At 34.9% G+C, this 27,749-nt stretch overlaps 1 protein-coding gene across 4 annotated transcripts in view; it reads left to right on the top strand.

Moving 5' to 3' along the window:
- SSPN (sarcospan) overlaps positions 1-27,479 on the top strand; it is a 103,110-nt gene extending 75,631 nt beyond the window's left edge. For all 4 annotated transcript variants that reach the window (XM_074268793.1, XM_074268791.1, XM_074268794.1 and 1 more), the window contains exons 2-3: positions 13,040-13,126; positions 20,908-27,479. In XM_074268793.1, coding sequence (XP_074124894.1) covers positions 13,070-13,126; positions 20,908-21,273 — 423 coding nt within the window. In that variant the 5' untranslated portion in view covers positions 13,040-13,069 and the 3' untranslated portion in view covers positions 21,274-27,479. The remainder of the gene's footprint in view (positions 1-13,039; positions 13,127-20,907) is intronic.
- Positions 27,480-27,749: the final 270 nt, after the last annotated feature.

The following is a 27,749-nucleotide window of genomic DNA, read 5'->3' as shown; positions in this document are numbered from 1 at the left end:
CCTATCCCTTCCCAATTTTTCTTTAAAGATTTTGGAAGTACTATACCCTTCCCTTCATGGTATATATATATATATATATATACCATGAAGGGAAGGGTATAGTACTTCCAAAATATATATATATATACCATGAAGGGAAGGGTATAGTATATATATATAGTTGCCTATTGCACCCATTCCTGATGTGAGTAGGTTTTCAGAACTAGGGAACCCTCCTCCCCCTTCTATGGCCTCTGTGTCCATTCTTCCTCTACACCTCATTTGTATAACATGATTACTATTTTTACCTTAATTCTTCCAATCTTTCTTTTGAGCTGCCTTATTGTTGATGTAAATTTTAAACATATAATATACATTTCCCATATAAAAAAGTAAACAATTTATCCATATTTAAACAGTTTGTCCATGCTAAGTTCTTTGAAATTGATCTTTGATATTAGCTTTTAGATATTAAATTTTCTGTTATTTTAGGTTTTGGTTGATAGAAAATCCTGAAAATCTACAAGTTCATTGAAGGTCCATCTTTTCTCTTTCAAAATGATAGATAATATTACCAGATATGATGTTTTTGGCTATAGGCCTAGTTCTTTTGAGTGTCAGTAGATATGATTCCAGGACATTGGTCTTTTATTGTAGCTGTTGCTAAGTCTTGTACAATTCTAATTGTAGCTCCAGCATATTTGGATTGTTTTTCTTGTTTCTTGAAAATTTTTCTCCTTGATCTGGGTGTTTTGAAATTTGGTAAAAATATTCCTGTATGTTTTTCACAAAGGATCTCCTATGTGGTGATTGATAGATTTTTTTTTTCTATTTCTACTTTCCCCTCATGTTCTATCACTCCAGGACAATTTCCTTGGATTATTTCCTGCATTCTTGTGTCAAGATTTTCTTTTGGGTCATAACTTTCTGACAATCCAATTATTCTTATATTTTCTCTTGATCTGTTTTCCAGATCTGTCATTTTTTTAATAAGATGTTTCATATTCTGTTTTATTTTCTCTCTTTATAATCTGTTTTGTTATTTCTTGCTCTCTTCTAGCTTCACTGGCTTCCCCTTGCCCAATTCTAATTTTCAAAGAATTGTCATCATCTTTGAAACTCTTGTATCTCCCTTTCTAATTGGTTAACTCTTTTTTCATAATCTTATTTTTCTTGTTTTTATTTTTTCCTCAGTGTCTCTCATTTGTTTTTTAGATTATTTTTTGAGTTCTATAAATTCTATCTAAGCCATTTCTTCTTACTCTTTGGAGTAGAAGCTTTTTTTTTTTTTTTTTTTTAAACTGTGTCATCCTCTGAGGATGAACCTGTCTTCCCTGTTCCCATAAGATGCTTCAATGTTAGGATTCATTTTTTTAATGAGAGGTATTAGTGTATGCACCTTGAATTGTAGGGTGGGGGATGGTGCTTCAGGCTTCCCTTCAGCTCTCCCCTCTGACTAGGAACCCCAAATCAAAAGCTCTCCCCCTGCAAGTGCTGACAGTCAGCAGTGTCCCTGCCCTTCTCAGCAGCACAGCTGGGCCTGGTGCTCCCAATCAGCTGAGGTTCAACTCAGTCCTACCAAACTCAAACCCCAATTCCACGGACAGTCTGGGAGATGAAAGTCTCTGAGGTTCCAGCTGAGGCTTCAGTCATACTTAGCTGGCCCCAGGATCCCACTGGTAGTTTCCACAGAGGTAGCCTGGAGGTGTTTGCACTTCAGACAGGTTAATCTCCAGCCCGGGGTCTTTCTTCAGATCTTTTTGGTTGTCTCAGGAGACCTCACTTCTACCTCAAATCTTCTTGATTTTTTATCTGTCTGTGTTTGCCCTGAGGCACAAATCTGTTCTATTTGTAGGGGAAATAGGGAGAGCTTGAATTTACCAGCCTACTCCATCACTTTCCCCAATCCTTCCTGGCCCTTGTGGATATTTTGAACTTAGGTTCTTTACATTTCTTATTTGCTATACAGTGAAGCCTCTTCATCACCATTCTCCACCTCTCAAGTACTCTGTGTATAATGTTCATTATCAGTTCTTTGGCAATTTTTATGCTAGATGGCTTGTAGCCATGTAACAATGTTAGAAGAATAGAATTGTTCAAAAGTTTGGGTTTGTTTCTAAGAGGAGTTTGATATATATATATATATATATATATATATATATATATATATATATATATATATATATATATACACATACATATAAATATATATATATATACATACATACATACAGATAGGTAGAGATAGGTAGATATTAGATAGGTAGAGAAATAGAGAGATAGATATAGGTAGATAGCTAACTAGAGAAAGAGGTAGATAGATTAGATAGATAGATAGATAGATAGATGATAGATAGAAAGAGATAGATAGATAGATAGATAGATAGATAGATAGATAGATAGATAGATGATAGATAGAAAGAGATAGATAGATAGATAAATAGATAGATAGATAGATAGATAGATGGATGGATGGATCATATATAGAGATAGGTAGGTAGGTAGGTAGATAAATAGAGATAGAAAGATAGAGAGAGGTAGGTAGGTAGATAGATAGATAGATAGATAGATAGATAGATAGATAGATAGATGGATGGATGATATATAGAGATAGGTAGGTAGGTAGATAGATGATAGAAAGACATAGGTAGATAGAGATAGGTAGATAAACAGAGATAGAGATAGAAAGATAGAGAGATAGATGGATAGGTAGAGATAGGTAGGTAGGTAGGTAGGTAGGTAGGTAGGTAGGTAGGTAGATGATAGAAAGAGATAGGAAGGTAGGTAGGTAGGTAGAGATAGGTAGGTAGGTAAGTAGGTAGGTAGGTAGGTAGGTAGGTAGATGATAGAAAGAGATAGGTAGGTAGGTAGGTAGGTAGATAAAGATAGGCAGATAAATAGAGAGGTATAGAGATAGAAAGATAGAGAAAGGTAGATAGATAAATAGATAAAGATAGATAGATAATAGAGATAGAGATAGATAGATAGATAGATAGATAGATAGATAAATAGATAGATAGATATGGAAAAAAGACCATTGCTTTTATTGATACACAGGAAACTATCACATGAGAAAACTCCCCCTGCTAATGAATGTTGACATTCCCTTTCTCTGTAAATTATTCTCTTAGAAAGATGAAAAGAACACTGATATGTATATGCACATAGTATGACTTCTTTTCTATTCCATAGGCCTTCCATTACCCATTTTTATTCTGAATGAGCTTGAATAATTCCTGAAAAATAAAACAAAAAGCAATTTGACCTTAAATTTGTACATTATCTAAATTTACATTATATATGCATGCATAGTTATAGATATAAAAATGATTGATGAATTTTCATACGTCTTTCCTCAAACTATACATTATAATTTGGACCAAAATAATTTTTTGTTCAATTGGTTTTTCAAGGGTAGGTTTTTTTGAACAAAAGTTTTTTGAATGGTTATGGATCTTTTCCAGAAAGTTTTTCAATGTTTCTGGTCTTGATACAATCAACACTTTGTCATATACAAGAAAATCCTCCTTTGATTTGAATTTGTATGGGATCTATTCCATCATAATACCAAATATCTTTGGGGATTGTACTTCTCCCTGTTTTATATCTTATCTGATATTTCTAATGAACAAGTTTATTTTTATTATATCTTTCCAGGAATTTTGAATGATTTTGATTTATTGGTGGGAAATACTTAGTTTAAAGACAGAACATTTAAGACAGCTAATTGCTCTACTGACTCAAGAACTTTCTAAAAATAATCAATAGACAAGAAGCACAGTAAGATTTTGTATTTTATCTTTCAGTTAATTTTCCATAAAGATATGATCTTCTATGAAATATTGTGAAAATCTGCATGTTCCCTACAAATATCTCATCCCTTAATGTGTTTAGATGATTCTCATTTTTAAAATGCATAGTAAAGTAGGTTTCTAAGTCTATAGGAGTTGATGGTTTCCTTTGACTATAAATATATTTTGAAATTTTTTCCATATATATTTTTTCTTGACATTTTCTTCTTACCATATGATGGAAATTGATCCCTCAGTGCTCTATTACTAATGTCACCTTTAGTATAGATCTTTTCTGATTAAGATGCTTTTGGGGCTCTTTTTGTGGTCTCTTTTTTATGGCAATTGATTGAAATCTCCTAAAATTCTTTATAATATTATTGTAATTGACAACAATTTTTTTCTTCCTCTTGTTACCTTGCTTGGATAGGTTAGGATCGAACTATTTAAGTTTTGTGTCCTTATTTAAAATTTTCATTCTTTCTACTAATGTGCTAATTTTCATCTTTGCTCTAACAAGTTGGGGGCACACAGCTGATTCATGGATAATTCCTAAATTAGTAATGAGTTATTTCATTTATGGGAAAATATAATTTGTGATGTAATTCAGTGTTTTTCAGGTCCAGCACCTACTGATTCTTTTCTTTAAAAATATTCATTATGTAGAATTTGGAAGTTTTTGTGTAGTCTACAAGTCATTGGTCAATATCTTTTCTAATTTTTGACTCATATTCTCCCCTATCATTTCTTGTCATCCTTGTCTATCCCTCATTGAATTGAAATCATCAAATATCAAAGTACATATTGATTTAATTTGGAGGGTCTTATTGTGTACTCTTCATAAGTTTTTCTCTACCTCTTCATAATTTAAAACAGATTTTGAAATATAAATATCAATCATTTTAATGGTGGCCTTTTCCCAATTCTTTTCATGAGCACTGTAATACAAGATAAATAAATATGTCATGGAATGAAATTTCTTTTGTATTCTGGATATACAAAAAACCCAACCACACCAATTTCTGTATTTAACTCTCCAAGTAGTATTTATGAATTATCCTTCCATTTAGTGACAACTTCCTCCTTGGGGTTTAATTTATAGCAAACATGTTGAAGATTGACATGATGCTGTTCCTTTATGGGTAATTGGATAAGACCTTTTTTTTTTTTTTTTTTTTTTTAGCATACCAGTATGTGTTAAAGTGGATCATCAGTTTTTAAAATAGTATATAATTCTTTGCATATGCTATTCCCTTCTGAAGCTTGGGTGATCAAATACTTCTATATTAATAATAACAAATTAATAATAAAAAGTAGCTATGGATATGTTCTTTCTCTCTTTAATTAGCTATTTTTCATGATCAATATCTTTAAATAGATACAATTGTTTAAATTGTATACCTATTTTTTTTCTCATTTTCATTCTTTCTCCCAGCTTTGCTTGAAGAAATCATTGGAGAAAAAATATTAAATAAAAAATTTAATAAAAAAAAAGGAAACAAATAATTTTTTAAAAATAAAAATAGGATTTAAATTTTTTTTCAAGAAGCAAGTGGTCTCTGGTTATACATGGACATGCAATTTAGATATGATCTCCACATCAGTAACAAGTCATTTCCTGTCCATTTAATATAGCGTTTATCAAGTTTATCAGCTAGAATGGGGTTTAAATGACATATAACCTCTTTTATTAAAAAAAATATAAAAGTACCAGACATCATTTGTAAACTGAATTTCTAGTCAGTGCATGAATTCAATCGTGTGTGTGTGTGGGTATGTTTTTAGTTTTATGCTTCTTGATGCAACATATTTCTTATTTAATTTCATGCTTTGTGACACCAACTGTTTGCCCTCGGGTCCTGCTTTTGGTCAAACAAATGACTCCTTGAAAGCACTGCATAACCACTTTATTCTGGTTCCAGAGGCCTCACCTCACCATATCTAATAGGAGCACTGACCCAAACTCTGGGAATGCCGATGGAGATAGCTTGGCGGGGCTCATTGCTGATTAGAATGAGTTCTTTCCTTTCCCTCCTGGGAAGTCAGAAGACCATGTCTTTCTGGCGCTCTCATGTCTTGCCAGCTTGGGAAATGAGACACTTAGTCTGGCATCTGAAATCTGGTTTCCTCCCTGTGGTCAGAACGCCATTCCCATTTCCAAATTGGTGATAACATAAATACTATTCAAAAATTGCTTACACTTAGGAGCAATAAAAAAATTCAATAATAAAGTAGTGCTATAGTATGACATACCAATTTTACAAAATCTCCAGATTTCATCAAAATGTCCAGGAATTATTATATTTGAGTTATTATAAAAATATAAAAAGGAGCTCAAATATTATATATAAATTCTGTTATCTATAATTACTACCTATGGTAATAGATACATTAGTATCTTCCCTAATGTCTCTATAGTTTGTTGTTGTTCAATTGTTTCAGTCATGTCTCTATGTAAAGTAGCCTTAAACCTTTTCTGGTTAGTTCTATTTGTCTTCCCTCCTTAACAGTGGCTTCCACAGGGCCCTGAGGAATATCCATTCTATTGTAAGAAAACGTGTCTTTATCCTTGACCTTTTCCACAAATGCTTCTTCTACCTCCTGGCTCTAAATCAAATCAAACCTGGCTTCCCCTGTTGGCTCTATCATTAATGGTTCTGAACTCTCGATGAAGAAGGCTGCTCTTTTCCCCAATTCACTCACTCAGCTCACAGGGAGAGGAGGAGGCCTTGACAGGAGCCTGGCTCCCCACTGACTCTTCCAAATCATGACTTCACCTTTATCATTTGGCAACTTCTGTGTGTGTGTGTGTGTGTGTGTGTTTGTGTGTGTCTGACTGTCTGTCTGTCTGTCTATCTCTCTGATTCTCTGTCTCTGTTTTTCTTTCTCAAAATCTCTCATTATCTGCCTATACCCCTCTCCTTTCCACTGTTCTTCCTTCAGATCTCCATGACAGTCCTTCAATTCCTTAATAACCAAAGTACAGGGCTATTAATTCTTTCCACTTAATCTTAATCTTCTAATATAATTCTTGGTAATTTCAATATCTACCTCAATGACCCATCTAGCATCTTGTTAACCGTTATGCTCTTACATCTACTACCATTCAGTGGTACTCTTTTAGCCAGCTAGTCAATAAGCCAGGATTTATTAAGCACTTCACTGTTTGCTAGAACTCTTTGAATATCTCCATCTTCAAAATATCAGTCCCTAAAATTCTCTCCTTTAGCCACAAAGCATATGCTCTTCTACCCAATTCATGCCTTCATTTCAATTCCATTTGCTCTTTGTCTTCGTTGAGTCACTTAACTTCTAAATACTCTCCATTTCAGCTGGAACCAGAGAAGTGAAAGCTCATTTCAATACAGTGCCATAGTGAGACTTCATTTGCCTTCTTACTCTCAGCATAGACCCCCCTACTTAGCTATTTAGACTGTCTCCTCTCTTCACTCAGCACCTTCTGTTGGAGTTACTTTGTCAGCCCCTTTATCTCCTCTTTTTGCTTTCACTTCTAACCTGACAGAAGTTGCCAGAGAGAGTCATAAAGCAAGGCCGAAGGTAGCTTCCTTACATATCGTTGCTGTTTAATTTATCTGAGCCCTAACTGCTGTCTAACAAAGTCTTTCTTCATCTTTTATTGATTCTCACCCGGACTCTTCACAGTGAAAGTTCTTAGCCTTTCCTGGTCTCCCCTGCTCTACTCCAAACCTCTTCTCTTAATATTTGACCTTACTGCCTACTTTACTACAAGGATTGAGGATATCTGAGGTAAGCTTTCTAATGTATCTTCAACTCACCCACCAAAGAACCTAGTTTCTTTTTAGTCTTTTGTCTTGTCTTGGAAGGAAAATTGACCTTCCCCCCACGTATCCTAATTCCATCCTTTCCGGATCTCTCCATTAATTTGTTTATTAACCCCTATGTCTGTGTATATTGCTGATGTTATTTGGTCATTTTCAGGCATATCTGGTTCACTGCTACCCCATTTGGGATTTTCTTGGCAAATAGACCAGTTTTCCATTTCCTTCTCCAAATTATTATACAGATAAGTAAACTGAGGCAAACACGGTTAGATGACTTCTAATATTTATCCCTAATGAGAAAAATATTTTCTTTCACATATTAATATTGTTATAGCATAATGTAATATATTATTATACATTAATATTTATATCAAACAATTATATAATTGCTATTTTAATTAGTTTATTAATTAAAATTGATTATTAAATTTTATATTATATTATTATGCTATATATTAAGTTATTCATTATAATTATTACATGTTATATATTAACTTATATACAGTATATTAATTTAATATTAATCTTTATTTAATTTTGTATATTAATTTAATATGCAAAAGATAATTTTATATAATATATAATGAAGTATTAGTTAAAAATAATAAATTAAAAATAAGTAGTTAAGAATTAATTAAAATAATAGAATATATGGTTATATTAATATAAAAATCAATTAATAATTCATGAAATGGAGCTTAGGTGTTTTTTTTTTTCTTTTCTATTTCCTCAATTAGTGTGGGAAATCTTGGGCAAAGACTTATCTAGGCTAAGATCTAATCAAAGACACTAAAAAATATTCTAAGTGTAGGTAAATGGCTGGATTCTTATTCATTGTGTTTACTTAGAGGAGTGGGAAAATATGGATTTTGCCTTTTACCATATGGGTGATATAGAAATTCATAAATCACCCAAGTTTTGGATGGTTGATGTTATATACCCCAAGACCATCATTGAAATAAACCCGCTTCTCATGATAATATTTATTTCCTATTATTATTTGTTAACCAGAGTTGATTTCCACCCTTAGGAACATCCACCATTCCAAAGGCATATAAACATTGAATGAGTTCTGTGAATGTCATTGACCTTTGATAGTGTCACTCATCCTTTTATTAATAAAATGATTAATCATCCACACACTGTCTCTCAAACATTTTAAATATAACACTAATCTACACCTCTTACCTGAATTTCAGACCAGCACTTTCTTCTGCCTCCTGTACAGTTTCACCTCAATGTTCTTCTATGAGAGATAGTTCAAAATAGACCAATCTGAATTCATCATCTTCTCTTCAAAACCTTCTACTGTTGCTGACTTCCCTATTTTTATTATTGGTACACCTCATGCTAGACATCTCATAGTCATCTTTTTCTCACTGCTCCTCAATTTAATTCATCGGCTATCTATCTCCTCACTGTCTTTGAAACTATTTCCCTAATTTCCATTACCTCCACAAACATCTTATTTTACTTCCTAATTATCTCTCACCAGTGCTGTTGTCTCCCATTCTCCACTTTCCTTCCAGTCTATCATTGTAATCTTTATTCATAGCATCAATTACTCCTCTGCTCAAAAACCTTGAATAGCTTTCAACAGCAAACCAAATAAAGTTTAAAACTCCTTATATTATACTTTTAACCTTCTTTAATTTGATCCAATCTACTTTTGTAGACCTCTCTCATATCATACCTTTTCACCTGGGGTTCCGACAAATTCACCACTCCACAAGATTGTCCTGTTCTCTCCTACCTCCAAACATTTGCTTATGATATCCTGTCTACTCACCCTGCCTGACTTACTTGTTTCCTTAAAATCTTAGTCAGTTGAAATGTTTCCTCCATATCACTTTTCCTGAACTCCCCAACCACTTCTGTTTATTCACTTATCAAACTCCACACCACTTTGTATATTTGTGTGCATTTCTAGTACAGTGTGAGCTCCAAGGCAGAATTAAGTTTTAAATATCATTTGCTCTCACTGAGTTCTGAATACAGTGGTTCATAGAAGCACAGTAGAAACATAATAAATGTTGAATGGATGAATGATAGCATACAATAAAGATTTATTAAGTCCCTATTATGTATCAGGCACTGTATTAAATGCTGAGTATACAAATGAGAAAAAAGAAGCAGTTCCTTTTCTCAAGAAGCTTACAATTTAATGGAAGACACAGAAAGAAGTCCAACAGATATATAGTGAGTGTCAGAGGGTACCTAGTGTAGGAGCAAAATGAAGATGAGATGAAATTGAACTCTCTTTAAAAGGAGATTTTCTGGGCCACCCTCCAACCCTCGAATTAGAGAAACAGAAACAACTGAGGGTGTCGATAAAGCAAATCTTAAGCGGACTCCATTATGATGAGTTTCCTAATGATAAACTATCATCATTCTAGAATGAATCTGAGGGGACAGAAAGAGTTGCTAAAAGTTTATATTTTTTGCCTGAGTCAACATATGTGATACAATAATATCTGTATATATTTGATTTATGTGAATTCAATTATGAGAGAGAAGGTGTGGAAGAAAGGGAGAGGGAGGAGAATGAGAGAAACAGAGACAGAGGGGGAAAGACAGAGAGAAAGGAAATGGGGAGAAAAGGGGGAAAAGAGAGAGAAGGGGAAAAGAGGGAAAGAGGGAGAGAAAGGGAAGAAAAACAGAGAAAAGAGAGAGAGATAGGGAAACAGAGAAAGAGAGAAACAGAAAAACACAGAGAGAGACAGAGACACACAGAAAAACTATCTTTTCACTCACATGCATATGCTACAGAATGAGTATGAGATGGGAGAAGATTTCCTCAGTCTTCCTCTATATAGTGTGATTCCAGAATCTCCTCTTCATTACCTCTACAATCTATTCATTCTCTTTGGAGTTACTGGTTGACCTTAATCTTTGAATGACTCCAATTTTATATATATATATATATATATATATATATATATATATATATATATATATATTGAGTGGTCTAGCTTGGCCTTCCCAGCATTGATTAGCTATTTGTCCTCTCTTTGACTTCCTTGTATCTTCTCTTGACTCTTGGTGATGCAGAAAAACAGATGAAACATGGGTTGGGGGAGTGTGATCACTCTCTAATATCATCACACTTAGGTGTGAAGTCCTTTCATCACCAGTGTTCCTGCCAAGAAAGTCTTTAACTATTTTTGCTTTCTTCTTTTTTTTAGAAATCCTAGTTTCATTTTTGTTTATCAATAGTTTACATGAAAATAAAATTTACATTCAATTATTTGCAAATCTATCTGCTCTCTGATATAGAATTATTTCTTTTAAGGAGTCCCTGGTATCTACAAACAAGATTTCTCAGGGGGTAATTTTCATTCTATGTGATTTTCTGAATTAAACACTGACTTTAAAAGGTAATCAGTGTAAAATGCAACATCATTTCTGGGATAAAATTTGACCCACTCTAGTAGTTTCAAATGAAGTTTCTTTGGAATATTGTAGAAGGCAGAGATATGTTCACATAAAGTTTCTTTCTAGTGATAATAAAATCAATTATAAATAAAGCTACAGAGGATTATGTAATAGAAAGATTTGTTCAAGTAGAGGTATAAAATCAGATTTCTAAGATGCTGCCAATTATACTGATTTTTAATATATGGACTGGTAAAGGCAAAATAAAGTTTCTAATTTTTTTGGCAATGTCAGCATGAAAATTCTGGGCTGCAGAAAGATATTTTATGGGAGAGAATTATACTTCAAGGCCAAGGAAATAATATCCAAATTTTCATTAGGATCACAGCCACTTCTAATAAGTGCCTTAAAAGTGCCACAGACTGATAGAATATTATTTGGAAGGCGCCTTGAAGACATTGAGTTTTACTCATTACAGAAATCTACTTTCAATATACTAAAGGTTAAAAATGGTCAACAACTTTGCTTGAAGACTTTTAGTAAAGGGGTCCCAGCTATTTCCCAAAATAGCAGTTTGTATGGCTCTAACAATTCACATGCTTTTTTTCTTTTCTACCAGGTCAAAATCTTCCTCTTTCCAATATCCTCCACCCTTCCTAGTTATGTCCTTCAGAGTCAAAGCGAACAAGCCAAATTATTATCATATATATAAAACAACCTTTCAATTATTTGAAGATGGCTAGTTAGCTTGTCCCTTCCAAGTTTCTCTCATCCAATAGGAGGATCCCTCCTTCTTTCAACCAACCTTTATGTGATGTGATTGAGGGTCTTTCTTCATTAAGTAGCAGTGAGACAAACAAATAGGTAATTATCTTCCAGTGTTATGTTGCCTAGAAATGATTAGAACTCATCAGATTTAGCCCTAAAATATTCACTAAAAATCTATGAAAGACTTGTAAATGTCAATCATACCTTGGTTCATTAATAACATAAATAACTTGGGTATCATCACCTTGTATATTTTTCAGTCAGGTAAAGCTTTCTGATCAATTCCATTGCCACGTGTTTTAATGTAGGCAGACCTCTACACAGGAAATTTTATCTATTGCTAGTAAGACATGCAGCCGAGACTAATGATGCAAAATCCTGGAAAGATCTTGAGATATAGAGAACATTTGGCATTTGGATTCATGAACTAATATAAAGCTCAAGGCACACTTTTTGAAGCTGATCATGTGAAAGGTTAGAGCACTCTACAAATAATGTAATAAATGGAAAGAAAAGGAAATTTTCATTCCCTTAAAAATATCACATTTGTTTGTACTTTAGGAAGCTTTTTAACAGAACTGTTAAATACCTCCAGGGATAAGGAATTCTGGGTATTATTAACTGAAATGCTGAATGACTTGCTAGATAACTGTAAAATAACCCATTCAGAAACTTTCATACTAGTACATTTGTCAGAGAAGTCAGTTCTGTTGTTTATTTTTTTATATTATAAAATGAGTTTTCATAAATGCTTTTTAATGGGATAGAGGACAGAAAAGTATGGTGTAGAAAAAAAAAGTTGGCCTTAGAGCCCGGAATTTCTGGGTTCAAGTCCTGCATTCAATCATTAAAATAGATATGATTCTTAAGATTTCCAAAACCTCACATCTGTAATTTCTTTGTAAATTCAAAGGTCTCTAAAATGCAATAGAAAGAATTGATAAATATTTACATATAATAAGATCATGTATTTAGAGCTGAAAGGGACTTCAAAAATCATTGTGTTCCCCTCATTTTATAAATAAGGAAACTGAGGAATAGAAGGGTTAAGGAATTTTCTCAGGACCATAAGCTAATTAATGATTTGCTTCATAACCCAGAAGTTACTAACTCCAAGCCCAGTACAACTTTCTTCCCCTAAAAGTGATTTTACTTTGTTTCTAAACCAGTTTTTTCCAAGTCAAGCTAAAAGAAAAAGCAGAGGTACAGACCACTAAATGGAGCAAAAAGTTCAATTATAAAGATGTTGCTAGTGAAAAATACCAAAGCACATGTCGATGGGATACATGACTTATCTTGACAGTGCTCTTTACTCCTTTACAGGTTTGTGTGGTGTCCTATCTTGGCTTGTTTATGCTCTGTGTCTCATATCAAGTTGACGAACGGACATGCATCCAGTTTGCTATGAAGGTAAGTTACAGTTATTTTTTCCTCTTATAGCATTGCTCAGAAGGAAGCACATGAGTGGCTTCCTATGCACAAAAGATCTGCCACAAAATGCATTTTCCAGTAGTCAGCCAGCTAAAGAAAAGGTTGCACAGTTACATTTAGATCCAGATTAAGTCAGGCTATCCAATCAATTAATCAATATATATATACAAAGCAAAAACTGCTAACAAACAAACAAAAAACAGCTAAGTCTCAGACTTGAAAAATTATTAATAATTTCCAGCAATTAGATGGATATGAAATAATTGGTCTCACTAAAAAAGCTGCTGATGTGTCTTCCTTTTTCTTCCCAGAAGTGAACTATGGGTGTGGGGTATTGTTCACATTGTCAGATACGGTTAATGTGTTGTCTAGCTTTGTGGAAGTACTTTTCTTAAATTCTTTGTGACAAAGGAGAGCTTACTGGATATGACAAAAGATATATTTGGAAATGAAGATAATGCATGGTAAAACAAAAGATACCAATAAGAAAAGAGAAGACCCTGGAAATTCAGTTTTATAATACTGTTCCAACAATACTGGGTTGAGCAAACACATACACATATATGTATATGTGCACACATACATTATATATTATATATTATGTTTTTATTATATATTGTGTATGTAATATTTAGTATAATATATATTACATATTTCCATATATATCTTTCCATACAATTATTAAATGGAAGAATTATATAAATCTTCTATCACATATATTATATAATTCCATATATAATATATTTACATATATATATATACCTTCCCATATAATTATTAAATGGAAGAATTATATAAGTATTATATTATGTAATTCCATATTCTATATTATATTTCCATATACACATATATACCTTTCAATAAAATCATTAAATGGAAGAATTATATAAATCTTTTCTTTTGAAACGGCTCAGAGATAAAAAGGTATATTAATAGGGTACTTCTATTGTAGCTTATTCCAAAAGAGGATGAGGAGAGGAATAGGCAGTATTTGGCAGCCAGCTGTGTTTTCATCAGCTGAGTATATTTTTCCTCTGCTATGGACAGTGTATTTGATTGGAACAGAATCAAGTCCATGGCATTTCCATTGCATAGTAGAATCTGTTCCAAAGGGTGATGTAGACACACCCTTTTAAAGGGCTCAAGGGGACAGATACACAGCATTCAAAGTAAGAAAAAACCAAATCCCTACATTTCCTCCACTCCTTTAGCAGCAGAGAACAAAAGGTTTTTTGTACTATTGATTTTTTTTTCTTCTCTCATATTGTTCCTTCTTCTGCTCTAAGAAAAACAGATATAAAATATACAGTGTGTTTTTTAAATCAAGAAAATATAATAAATGCCTAACTTTAAAATGTCAGAATTTGGTAAAACAAAATGTACTAATATATTATTTAAACAGATTACAGTTGATCAAGTAAGATGAAAGACAATGGATTGTCATCCCTAGATTCTTAAAATTTTGCTTTTCCTTTACAGGTCTAAAGACCTCTAAAGGGTCTTTAATTTAGAATGTTGATAGATTTGCAAGTTATCTCTAAATTTGGGTGGGGAGAAATCTCATCTTTATTTTCACTACTCTTTAACTTAAATTTAGCATTTCCTCAATCATTTAAAAATTCTGGGTTAAGAAGGAGTCCACAGACTTCACCAGATATCCAGAGAGGTCTACGATGCTAAATGGTTTATCCACCTCTGAAAGAGTGGGAACCCATCACAGAGATTTAATAGTAGCTCATACCATAAACATCATCTAGATCAACTCCTTCATTGTCCAGATGATGAAATGGAAGCACATCAAGGCTAAATAACTTATCCAAAATCACAAGCCAGGTTTCAAACCCATTCTTTTGACTCTCATTCTGGTGATCTTTTCATTACAGACCGTGATGTAGCAGAGGACTTTGGTCCTTATTTTCAATTTTTGTTTTTGTGTTTTGCTTACTTGTTTTTCAATCCAGCCCAGCTCTCCATGACCCCATTTGGGGTTTACTTGGCAGACATAATAGAGAGGTTTGTAATTTCCTTCTCCAGTTCATTTTACAGATGAGAAAACTGAGGCAAACATAGTTAAGTGACATAGCTAGTAGGTGTCTGAGGCTGGATTTTGACTCAGGAAAAGGAGTCTTCCTGAATCCTAGCCTGGCACTCCATGTCACCTAGCTGCCCCTAGTTCCTGATGACTTCACTATAAAAGTTGACACAGATGCTTAGATGTGATGTACCAGAGCAGTGTTTCTCAAAATGTTCTCCAAGGAACCATGTTGCTATTGTTGTTTTAAATGATCCTTATGTTATTTTTATAATATTTTATAATATAATAATTTCAATGATATAATTTATAATATAATAAAATTTTATGATTTAATAATAATATAAATATAATATTTTTTATAATCTCAGAGGATTTTACTTACAAAGTTTATGCCAAAGTTTTGTTTAAAATGAAGGATTCTGTTACTTTGGAAAAGTTTGAGAACCACCACATCAAAGTAGCTAATTGAAATGGGCTGAATTCAGTTTTACAAAAAGCCTTGTTTAGGAGACCAGGGGTCAACTTAACAGGTGAGCTCGTCAAATTACAGGTGCCCACTTCACTAAGGTGTACGTGATAGGCTAGTTCCACCCCACCTCTAGGAAAGGGTAGAAACACTAGCAAGAGCCTTGAAAAACCACTCTTAGGTTTGTGCAGTATTTGAAGTAAGTGAGGGGGAGCAGGGTTCTCGAGTGTCAGCCAGGTGGAGAATTCCACACTAGAAAGAATTCATTAGCTAACATTCTTCACTTGTGACAGGCATTGACTAATCCTGAGACTGCATTTCTCCACTCCTCAATGTGACTTTTAGGGACACTCCTTGCCAGTTGACTAAAGTGCACACTGCATTAGCTTTAGGCTTAAAATAAAATAGAGGAAACTCCTGAATTTGAAGAAGTCCAGCAAATCCCTGATGATTTCTTTTTTGCCCACACTCCTGGAGTACAGAAGCTGTAGGTAACAGAGAGCATCTTCCTCTTCCTCTTCCCCCCTCCCCCGTCCCCAATGATATATCACATTTGTAATATCACAAGCAGAGCAGAATGGTCTTGAATAGTTCCAATATTTTCTTTCCCTTCCATTCCAAATAGTCATTCTTTGGGGTTGGGGACTGCTTATGGAATTGGAACTTAGCACTTTTTTCTCCTCATTCCATTCTCCTTTATTTGTTCTGTGATTGTTCTTGGGCCTCCCTCTTTCTCTCAGATTTTGAGGGAAAAAGTCTTTGCAGGGGGCAGATTTTGACTCCTTGGCAGCTTTTTCAGCGGCCGCCAGGTTTGCCAAGCTGTCTCTGGGGCTGTCACGGGATTTGTTGCCTGATGTCAGGCCCGCCTTGGGCTTCCAGACCTTATTCTCTCTGGGCTCCCGTCTTGGTTTTAAGAAATGCATCCATTTTCATGTGGCTTGCAGACACATTCCCGGCAAATTCCTCGGGAGGGTATTTATGAGCAAATTACCTTGTGCCCACTTGGGGAGATATTTTGGTATCTCTGCCCTGGCTGAGCCTAAATCCTTAGTTATGCTGTAGAGGAAGTCCCTTTCTCTCCCAATCAGAGGGGAAGGTAATTAAATTAAAGTAGAACCACCCTTATCCTGAAGTCACCCTTATTGTAAAACTACAGTCAGGATCTAATTAAATTCAGGGGGAGCTGTGGCTTCTAAACAGAGATGTACATTCTACTATTCCTTTACGGCCACAGGAGGGGAGGGAAGGACACTATTCTCCATTTCTCCAATAGGCTTGTTCTTCTTCCCTCTCCATCCCTGCTACCCTCACGCAGATGACATGTGAATTGAAAGATTGATGTTTCCTAACAGATGCAAGACAAATATGTCCTAAGTTTGGATTTTATCAAGATATATTTTCCTGGCTTGCCAAGGTCATTGCAAACACTTTTATTGATAGTTTACTTTGTGTTGCGTAGGTAAAAATAAGTGGCTTGGTTTAAAATTGCAGATTCTAACCCAAAAGCTTATTGCTGTCAGAGAAGTTAAGAAGCTGAAAGAGAAATGTTGTAACACCAAGGAATGCAGGCCACAAGCTTCTTTTGGTCGACGAAATATTTTTATTTTAAAAACTTGATTTTGTGGTTCCTACATGCATGCAAATTGTTATGTATAAGAAACAGATTCGATATGTGTGACATGCATGGACATAAATAAATTAGTTTTGAAGGGTTTTATAGCACATTGCACATTGAGGAAATTTACTACAAATTAAGCAATCAGTGGTTTTATGTAACCACTTTATTTCACATCACTTCTGCAAATGAAATATCACGTATCATAAACACTTGAACAAAACAAAGACAATGTGGGTCGGAGGGTAGAGTAATGATGTTGAGAACCAGATGCTATTTCTACACACTGTGTGATCTTAATCTTAATCTGAGTTAAAATGTCTTATTAAAAAAGGAGATCATGCTTGTTTCCTTCCTACCACAAATGTATATTGGGATGATTGTAAGAAAATAATGTGTAAAAACTCTGAATTATTTGCAGATTGGGCACCAGGGTTATATAATTATGATTATAAATTGCTGCAGGATATGGTCCAGATGTATGTTTTAAGAGATCTCATACCTAAGACAGGGGAATAGGGGAAGGCATAATTCTTGCTTTTTAAGCTGCAACCAAATGTTGAAAATGAAAAATTTTGGGGAGAGAGAGTTATAGCCAGACATACATTCTGGCATGTGGGACAAATTCAAACAAATTCAGCAGTCTTATAAGATGTCACTCTTGTGTATGTGATTGAGACAGATTGGAAATAGAGGTTAAAGGGATTGAGAAAGCTGATGAACCCAAAGGTTTGAAAGGAATGGTCGTTGAAGTCAGAAGAAAAACATGAGACAGTTACAGAACTAATTGGGAATTAGAAGGGTGATCCAGACAGCAAGGATATATTGGATTATGCAATGACCTTTAAAGAAAGAGAAGCAGTTCATGAATGCTAATGGATGAAGGAGGGTCTGAAAGTGAAATGGGGATCAAGGAGGATATGAACTACTTTTCCCAATCTTTCATATTAATCAATGTGAAAAAAAGGAACAGCTAGACTTGGAACAGGTTCCAAGAGATGATCCTGAGGAGAGAGGTAGGCTTTGGTGAGAATAAGAAGATGGAAAGAATATAGAAGGGCCATATGGATCATGGATTTAGGCCAGAGACCTAGAAATTGTCTTTTCTAATCCTTTTGTTTTATAGATGAGAAAACTGAGGCCTTGAAAAATACAATAACTGGACCAACATCACAGGCACAGTGACAGTATGTGACATTTGAAGCTAGAGCCTCTGAATCTAAATTTAATGATATATATCCACTATATTATGATAATGTAAACTTCTGATAAGGTTAAGTAGAAGGTAGGGCTGAGGAACATGGTGACTAGAAAAAAGCTAAAGCTGAATTGTAAAGTTATCATTTAACGTTGGAATATAGATCTCACATCTCTGATGCTAGGAATCATGAATAGTAAAGGGTCCCCAGGCCAGGTAAGGGATATCTTATCTCTAACTCCATTGGGAAGTAGCTATAGGCTATTGTGGGGATGGTGGTCAATCTCCCCATTTTACCAGTTCTATCTATCATTCCTTTTATCCCACCAGGAAGGCAATGAGGACAAGATGAGAAGTTGATTATCTGATCTGAATTTTAATTGCTACTACTTCCATCAACACTCATGGCTTTACAGAGAGCAAATGGGCAATATTCCTACCCACATGTAGACAGTATGATTATTTGTATTCTCAGTGTCAAGAATTCATGGCGTTGGAGCAACCTGATGTTTTCAACTTGATAGCATAAAAGTATTATTTTGCCTTTTAGCACCTTTAGTTAGAATCAATCACTTGGTATTTCTCTCTAAAAATTCCATTGTATAAATAATCTTTGTTACATCTTGAAGAAATAAAAAGAATATTTAGCAGTCTGTTTTATGGAAGAGTCTGTTTAATGGGCTGTGGATAGACTACAACCTCAAAATATTTTGAAAATTAATTGATACAGATGGTGATTCTGTGTTCATTAAAATGCCCTCAAATATTTTGGGCCTCAGATAAATACAGTGACTCCTTTGTTTTTCGTCCCCACCAAGACCACCAAACTAAAATCTGAAAATATCAGTCCCTCTCCTCTCTCTACCCTTAAGCCCCCAAAACTACATACTCTGGTCTACAACCTGATTAGTTGATGGATGGTATTAACCAGTACAGAAGTTAATACAAATCTACCAGGGCAAACTAAAAAGGAACTAGAAATTATGCTCCATCCCCACTGTACTTGTACTTCGGTTTTTTTCCTGATCTAAGATGCATCACTTATTTAGATATTAGGGAGGTGGGAGAAGTAAATGCATCTAGCCCACAAAAACAATTTTAAAATATTGTTTACTGTTGTGGACACCTAGTTGGTCAAGGTTTTGGTCAAAAATTTTGACATGATATAAAGGCTAGGCCCAGGATAAGTGAAGGAATAGTTCAGATAATAGGGTCTTGAAGTGAACTAGACACTAGAAGTGAAATAGTTCAAACCTCACCCCACTTTTTTTTGCAGAAGAGAAAAATAAAGCTTCATGGTGTCTATGATTTGTCCAAGATCACAGTTTGTTTAACAGGAATGAAATTTCCTTATGCCTCAGCACTACTGCTGCTTCCCCTTAAAGTTCCATAATTCTCCAGTGCCAAAACTAAGGCTGGAGTCAAATTGTTTTGTTTTTTCCCAATTCCAGGGACACGTTCCTCTCTCCAGACTCATGGTTTTCAAATTTTTAGTGGTTTCAAAAATACTCATCTATTGATCTTTTATACTTCCAGAATTGGGAACTCTATTGGGAAGAAGTCCACTAGGAGCTGGGGCAGACATAAGTTAAACCTGTCTGCTAGAACCATGTACTAAACCAAGCCTAGTTTCACTGAGGAGGAGCTAGTGGCCTAATTACTATGATTTTTGACAGGTCCTGTTAGACTTGCAGAAACCACTTGTTTCAGCCTTAATATCTGGGGTTCTTAAGGGTGAAAGGACACTTTTATCCTGGAAATAAACAATATCTGCCATTCAGGGTAGCCAGCTTGTATGATGTTTGCCCATCACAGAACCTGCAGTGTTCACAGGTGAAGAGTTCTGTTATAAATTAGCATTATTCATGAAACACACCAGTCTCTGTTGAGCAAATATAGATGTTCTCCAGGTCACACAAGATACTAATTAGCATTTATATGGCACTTTAAGAACTGCAAAGGATTTTACCAATGTTATTTTATTAGATCTATGCTTAGCTTTTTTTTTTTTTTTTGAAGCACTGTTATATACTGAATATCATCACTTCAGAGATTTTAGAGATAGAATAGGATTTTAGAATAACCAGCCAGTTAATGACAGCTAGTGAGTTCAGATCTGATCTCAGACACTTTACTAGTTGTGTGATTCTGGACAATTCACTTACCTCTGTCTACCTCAGTTTCCTCATCTGTAAATTGAGTTGGAGAAGGAAATGGCAAATCACTCCAGTTCTTTGCCAAGAAAACTTCCCAAAATGGGATCACAAATGTAAAAGGCTGAACAACAAACAGGATAGCCAACAAGTCCAACTCCTTCATTTTTATAAATGAGGAAACTGAATTTCTACCCTCAAAACTTCTGAGAGGAGAGAATGGGGGTCACGCTTTGTCTACAGAATGAGTTATTCTTCATAGCTGAAAATCTTTCTCTCTTTCTTCCTTGCAGCTGTTCTACTTTCTGTTGAGTGCCCTGAGCCTGATTGTCTGCGTCTTGGCAGTGGCTTTTGCCGCACATCACTATTCCCAGCTCACGCAGCTGATCTGCAAAAACACCCTCAATTCCTGCCAGTGCAAAATGCCCACATCGGATCCGCTCAGCAGGGCCTTTGTTTACCAGGATGTCAGTGACTGCACCAGCATCACCAGCACCTTCAAACTCTTCCTCCTCATCCAGATGGTTCTCAACTTGCTCTGTGCCATGGTGTGCTTGCTGGCGTGTTTCATGATGTGGAAACACAGATACCAAGTCTTTTACGTAGGCGTCCGCTTGTGTTCCCTGCCTACTTCAGAAGGCCCCCAACAGAAAGTCTAATTTTTTCATTAAGACTGGGGAGGGGGAAAGAATAGCCTACAAATATTCTGGTGAAACTCAAAGACCTAAGAATTAAAAACAGCAACAGCAACATTTTTTTTTAGCACTTACTAATGTTTTCAATGAATATATTTTTATATATCTCAGCAATACTATTTCTATTGCAGAAAATTTTAATGGGAAAAAAATCTAGAAAACTATAGGACTGTAAAAGGATAGTTCAACAGATATTCCAATAAAACCAATTTATGATTATCTACAATGGGGAACATAACTGAAATCTGAATATAGTCCCTAATTGTCATTTTGCCCATTAGCTTTAGGCTTCTTGGGCAGGTAGATGGCATAGTGAATAGTGTCGGGCATGAAATCAGGGAAATTTATCTTGCTGAGTTCAAATCTGACCTCAGACACGTCCTAGCTGTGTGGCCCTGGACAAGTCACTTAACCCTGTTTGTCTCAGTTCCTCATCTGTAAAATGAGCTGGAGAAAGAAATGGCAAACGAGTCCAATATCTTTGCTAGGAAAATCCCAAATGGGGTCACAAGGAATCAGACACAACTGAAAAGACTGAACAACAATCAAAATTGATATTCTAAAGCTCAAAATTAAAGCAATTCAAAGAGACCCATTCTCCGAATCCCAGAAACACCCTCAATATGCATCCTTAGGAATGCTTTCTTTTCATGGCTTTCCAAAGAGCCAAGAGCTGCTTGAGCAAGAGTTATACTGTTCCCTAGAGATACATTAATTTGATTTTTATCTCCTGTAGTCCATCAGTGATACAGATTCAAAGCTGGGTCTCAAAAGGGGGTCCAGAAATAGGAGACCTGGATAAACCACTAATCCTAAGAATCCTAAGAAACTAGAGGACAAAAGCCTTACCAGTATAAATATTTGCTATATAGTACTGGTGAGCACAAATGTTTGGTGGATTGAATTACTATGAATTGAATCTGGAGGCATGTGCTTATTTAAAGGTGCTTCTGAGAAATTGAAAGGGGAAAAATAGGACTATTTTTTAACAAATTAGAAGTTATTTTTAATAATTACATTTGCCATTCATTGCATCAAACTAATAGTTACAGCTTTTTTTTTTTTTTTTTTGAAATTGCCACTTGTAATTATGTTTAGAAGTCTACTTAATTAACCCTGGGTTCAATTACCATGGCATTATTAGTGCTCCTGTGAATTGTATTCATAACAAAAGCTTAAAAAAGCTATTTTTCCTGAGAGCTAAGCTTTACAAGGGAAGAAGATTTATACATAACTTGGATTTTATATATGTATGTATGTATGTACACACACACATACACACACACAAATAGAAAGGAATCACAATGAAAACCATTAGTATTACCACTACATTTGAAAACTATCTTTGTAACTACTTTCTGGAAGAATCAGAAAGCCAATATGTTTATAAAATATGTAATTCTATTATCTATGCAGGTATCCCCAAAGTCTTCACTGCAGTTTTAAGCTTGACTTTAGCAGGCTTAGTACTTAAACTACACTAAAGATTTTCTGGGAGATCCTATATATTCAGTCACTTTTAGGAATCTTGGCATTATTTTAAAATCCTTACTAAAGCCCACTAATATTAATGATAGTTTCATTTAAGTTTCTTTGATCTTCTACACTATCAGTACGGCATAATGGCATTCATTCATCCAATGAGCATCTACTGAGCACCTACTATGTGCAAAATAGTATTAACATTCTGTAAGTTCCATGAACAAAAATCTCTTTTTAAAATCGAATTCCATTCACTACTATAGTGTCATCATTTTCAAGAAAGCAATAAAGATGGGGAGTTTGAAGGTATAAATATACAAAAACATTCCTCACATATACTCATGTTTGTCAGCATGAAAGCACATATACAAGTTTTCCTTTAGTAATCTCCACATACTTTTCCTGTTAATATTCTTAGCTAGCTACAAAATGGCAAAACTCCCACAAGATCTTTTGTGACTTGGAAGGCCAATAAATAATTTCAATATGATTGTGAAAATGAAGTGTCTTTCTATGTAATGCCAAATGTCTGGATGAAATAAGACTTCCTTCAGTCTTCCAGATGTGTACAAATATTTAGATTATTGTAACTGATAACACTTTTTAAAACTTTGCATCCAGATATTTTGACATTGTATAGATAGAGTTGAGATGCAAAAGTAATAGGGAAGGGTTGGAATAGAAGGAAAGTGAGAGAGAGAGAGAGAGAGAGAGAGAGAGAGAGAGAGAGAGAGAGAGAGAGAGAGAGAGAGAGATCAGAAACAAGGGGAAAAAGTCCTCTAAAGATGGAAATTTGATAACTAAAATTATCTACTTTACCAAGAATCCTCACAATTAGCTGAAAAAATGACTCACATTTCATGCTTTGGAAAACACTTTATGCTTTGGAAAATGTTTCCTTCACAACAACCTTGAGAGGAAAGGGGGAAATTATTATTGCCTATTTTTTGCAAAAGAGAAAACTGAAGCATGAGAATAGTATATATTTGAGTGTCACAACCTCAAGGTCTGCAAAGACCTCAAAGATCAAATATTTCAATCTCAATTTTGAAAAAAAGAATCCCTTTTACAAACATATCAAGTCCAACAGTGCTATGTTTGAAAATTTTGAATAGGACAGAGTCAGGAACCAAGACTCCCCAAGATAGTCCCTTCCTAAATGGAATATCTAAATGGCTTCCTTCCAGCTGTTATTGAATAACTAAGGAAACAACCCACGCTATTACAATTTATTGGTACAGGCATAATAAATGGGTCAATGGATTTCTCGGTCAAATCCAAAGACTCTGAATACAGAGTAAGACAGATTTTTTAATGTATTAAAAACAATTAATCAAATAAGACTAATTACTTAAAACAACTAATCAGGATACAAATTAGATTATTTGGTTTCTAATTGTGAGAAAGATTAGGGACTTTCCTCATTGGGAGGGCAAATAGGTACAATTCCCTGAAATCAGAAAATGAGGTAACCTATTCTCCCCAAGAGTCTGTATTCAGTCAAAGGAACATGGAAGCAATAATTGATTGACCAGTATGAGACAATTTTAAGACATTTGCCTAATAAAGTTTTCTCACAAGACAGAAAATGGAATAGATCTATAATTGAAAAGAAAGGGAATTGAAGACAATCCCAAAGGACTAATGATGAAGCATACTATCTATCTCCAGAGAAAGAATTGATGGTGTTTGAATAGAGACTGAAGAATGTTATTTTTCACTTTATTTGTTTTATTTTTATCTTTTATTCAAGTCTTCTTGTATAAAGTGACTAATATGGAAATTTTTTGCATTAAAAAAGAGAACTGAGTTACTTCCAAAATTGAGTCACAACATGGATTTAGAGTTCACTCAATTCCCACATATTTTGCACCCATTGCTCCAGTTCTGTCCTCTGGGGTCAAGCTGAAAAAAAAATCTGATCAATTTTTGAAAGGATAGCTCTTCAAATTCTAAAGTCAGCTATCATGTTCTTCCTTCTCCCACTCTATCCGGGCCCCAATACTTTCCTTCTTCAGGCTAATTTTCCCTACTTCTTTCAGCTGAGTCTCATATGGCATAAATATGAATCCCGTCACTATACTCTGTCATGCATTGAGCATTTTCTATCTTACTAAAGGTTTTCCTAAAATGGAAAACCCTGTACCGAAAACAATACCACAGATGTGTTGACAGGGTTGGATCCTGAACATTATATGTCTCTTCATGAAAACTAATATTGAAAGCCAGATCAAAATGTGGGCTAATATTGAGCTCGTGTTCTATCAAATCCTCCCACTCTTTTTCAGATGAACTGCTGTCTGGTCATACTTCCTTCCTTCTCCCTCCTTTTTATACTTGTGAAGTTGTTTTTTGAACACAAGTCCATGAAACCTTACATTTATCACTATTTAGTTATCTTCTTATAATCCTGCCTAACGTTCTAAGCCTGCAACATCTTTCTGAATCCTTATTTTATAATCCATTGTGTTAGCTGTCCTCTCAGCTTTGGGTCATTGGCAGTATCCAATGTCATTAATACAGAGTCAAATAGCTCCAAGCCAAATCCAACTCAGCTCCTCTTCTCAAGTTGACAGGAAATCATAAATAACTACTTTTTGTGTCTGGCCCATTTGGTTAGTGCCAAATTCACTTGTATTATTGTCTAGCCCTTATTTCCATCTTTTTCACCGGAGTAATTCTTTGCTACAATCTAAAGAAAGCATATATATATATATATACATATATATATATATATATATATATATATATATATATATATATGTATATATATATATATGTATGTATGTATGCACATATATATACCTACATATACTTGGATATTTTTTGCTGAAGCCACAGAAGATAGAGTTTATAACCAAATAATCCAAATTTTACAATAAGATACTGTAAACACCCCATATAAAAGAGAAAAAAAATCAGACTTCTTCTCTGGTGCAGAGGAAGGGCCAAAATTTATGCAGATTTTCCAGATTGTGGGGGCAGTGCCCCCCAACTCCTGTAATGTGGAAGGGATAACTACTTGAACCCAAACTTTGAGCCTGTTCTTGTGAATTTCCTAATGCCTCTTTTTATTGATCCTTTCAGAATCCCTTTTTATTGCTACCCCCTCAACACCCCCTCAAGTTTCAGAATTTGTTTCTAGAGAATCAAATCAATTTGAAAACTCCAAGGGAGTAAGAAAAAAAAATCTTATATAAAAGAAGAGAAAGATTTCTGTTCTTAAAATCCTTTGTATATTGATAAATTTAAAAATCATGTTGTATGAGAAACAAACTGCTTTGGTCTGTCTTTGAGGTATTTTGCTGTTGTGTTTTGAAAATATTGAAGTTATAATAATGGCAACAGAAAAGGAACAGATACACAGCTTACACTCAGCAAAATGTCACATTTTTAAAATCTGGCAATAGGCCGAGATGGTGACTGTCTTTTCAAAGTCCTGTGATGTTAAGATTTGCACAGTCTTCCTCCTCCTCCTCCTCCTTTTTCTCCACCTCTTTCAAGAGCACTAAATGAAACAAGACTCTGGAAAAGGGGGACGGGATTTGGCACTGGCGGAGATAGGAGGAATACAGCAGCCGAGATCTCCAGACTTTGTGAGGGAGCCCACTCGCTCAGACCGTGCCTTTTCACATGATTACCATCTGTGCCTCCCCAGCTCCTTCCAGCTCTGTGTAGGCAGCTCCTTGGATTCACGCCCGAAAGCATCGCTCCACCAGGGCCCTGGAAACTGTAGTCAAGTAACAGGCCCAGCTTGGATTCCCTCCACTGGATTAAAAAAATGGAGACCATCTATTGTGAGGGAAGATTCCCGCCAGAGAAATCAGCGTGCTAGAGACACCTTCTCTATTCCTGTACACATTAATGTTTTCGTATTTCTTCCCACTGAACAGAAATTTGGAGATTTTAGGGATCTTAAAGGTAATTGAGTATAATTCCACTAGACAAATAGGGAACTGAGGCTGCAGAGAGGCTAAGTGAGTTATCTGTGGGAGCAAATGGCCAGAACTAGGATTTGAAACCAGGTGAATCTCACACAATACCTCTTTGTGCATGCTGTAAATCTGGACATTTATTAGAGATTTTAGCAAAGGGTCTGGGCAGAATATATGCTAGGGAGACATGGAGGCTTTTTGTGGATATTCAAAAAAAAGGAATTAAGGGACACCTTAAGAAGCCATTATTTCTATGGCAAAAATACTATGGCTCTTCTCTAGTTTCTTTGAGGTTTTACTCCATAGACACAAGGGACTGGAGATTGTGGCCACCCGAGTGCATACAAGGAGATCCGCTTGGATTCAGGTGTACATGGATCATTTGTCCAGGAAGCCTTTGGAAGAAAAGGGGAAGGGGAGGGAAGAAATCATGCTAGTCCCCAATTGTATGAGCTCATATGAGAAATGCTCCTTTGGAAGTCTGCTTGTATCCCAGCCATGCAATGAATGCCGTAATCATTTTCTTTTGCTTTTCCAGTACTTTATTATTATTAATTCTTTAGCTCTACTATAATCTGTTAATTAAATATTGTAGAGGCACTTTCATGCTCTAAGTTTGTACTCCTTGCATAAATGAAATGGTTAATAGAAATTCAAGCTTTTGCTATTTGTTTAAGGGGGTTGTTTTTAAAGGGGGCATTGTAATAATGCATATTTCCTTTATAAATAAAACACTTTCGTATTCTCTGAAGACATCCATGTATGAGCAAAGCCATTAAAGTGACTATGCAGAGGACATGAATTGATATACATAAAACTCTCAAATTAATTTCTTCTTCAAAATCTGAATCCTGAGTATACAAGAGCTAATGCTTTATTCCAACTGCTATCTCTCTTTTGGCACATGTTCCCGAGGTAAATAAGGAAGAGTCTGCCAAAGGCACCTTGAACACCAGCTTTTTATTTAAACATCTCTAGGTGAGTTAGAAATCCAGATAAGTAGCAAGTGGGAGAAAATGAGAG

This window comes from Sminthopsis crassicaudata, chromosome 5, assembly GCF_048593235.1.
Source record: "Sminthopsis crassicaudata isolate SCR6 chromosome 5, ASM4859323v1, whole genome shotgun sequence".
Lineage (NCBI taxonomy): Eukaryota > Metazoa > Chordata > Mammalia > Dasyuromorphia > Dasyuridae > Sminthopsis > Sminthopsis crassicaudata.
This window is presented reverse-complemented; position numbering and strand designations above follow the sequence as displayed.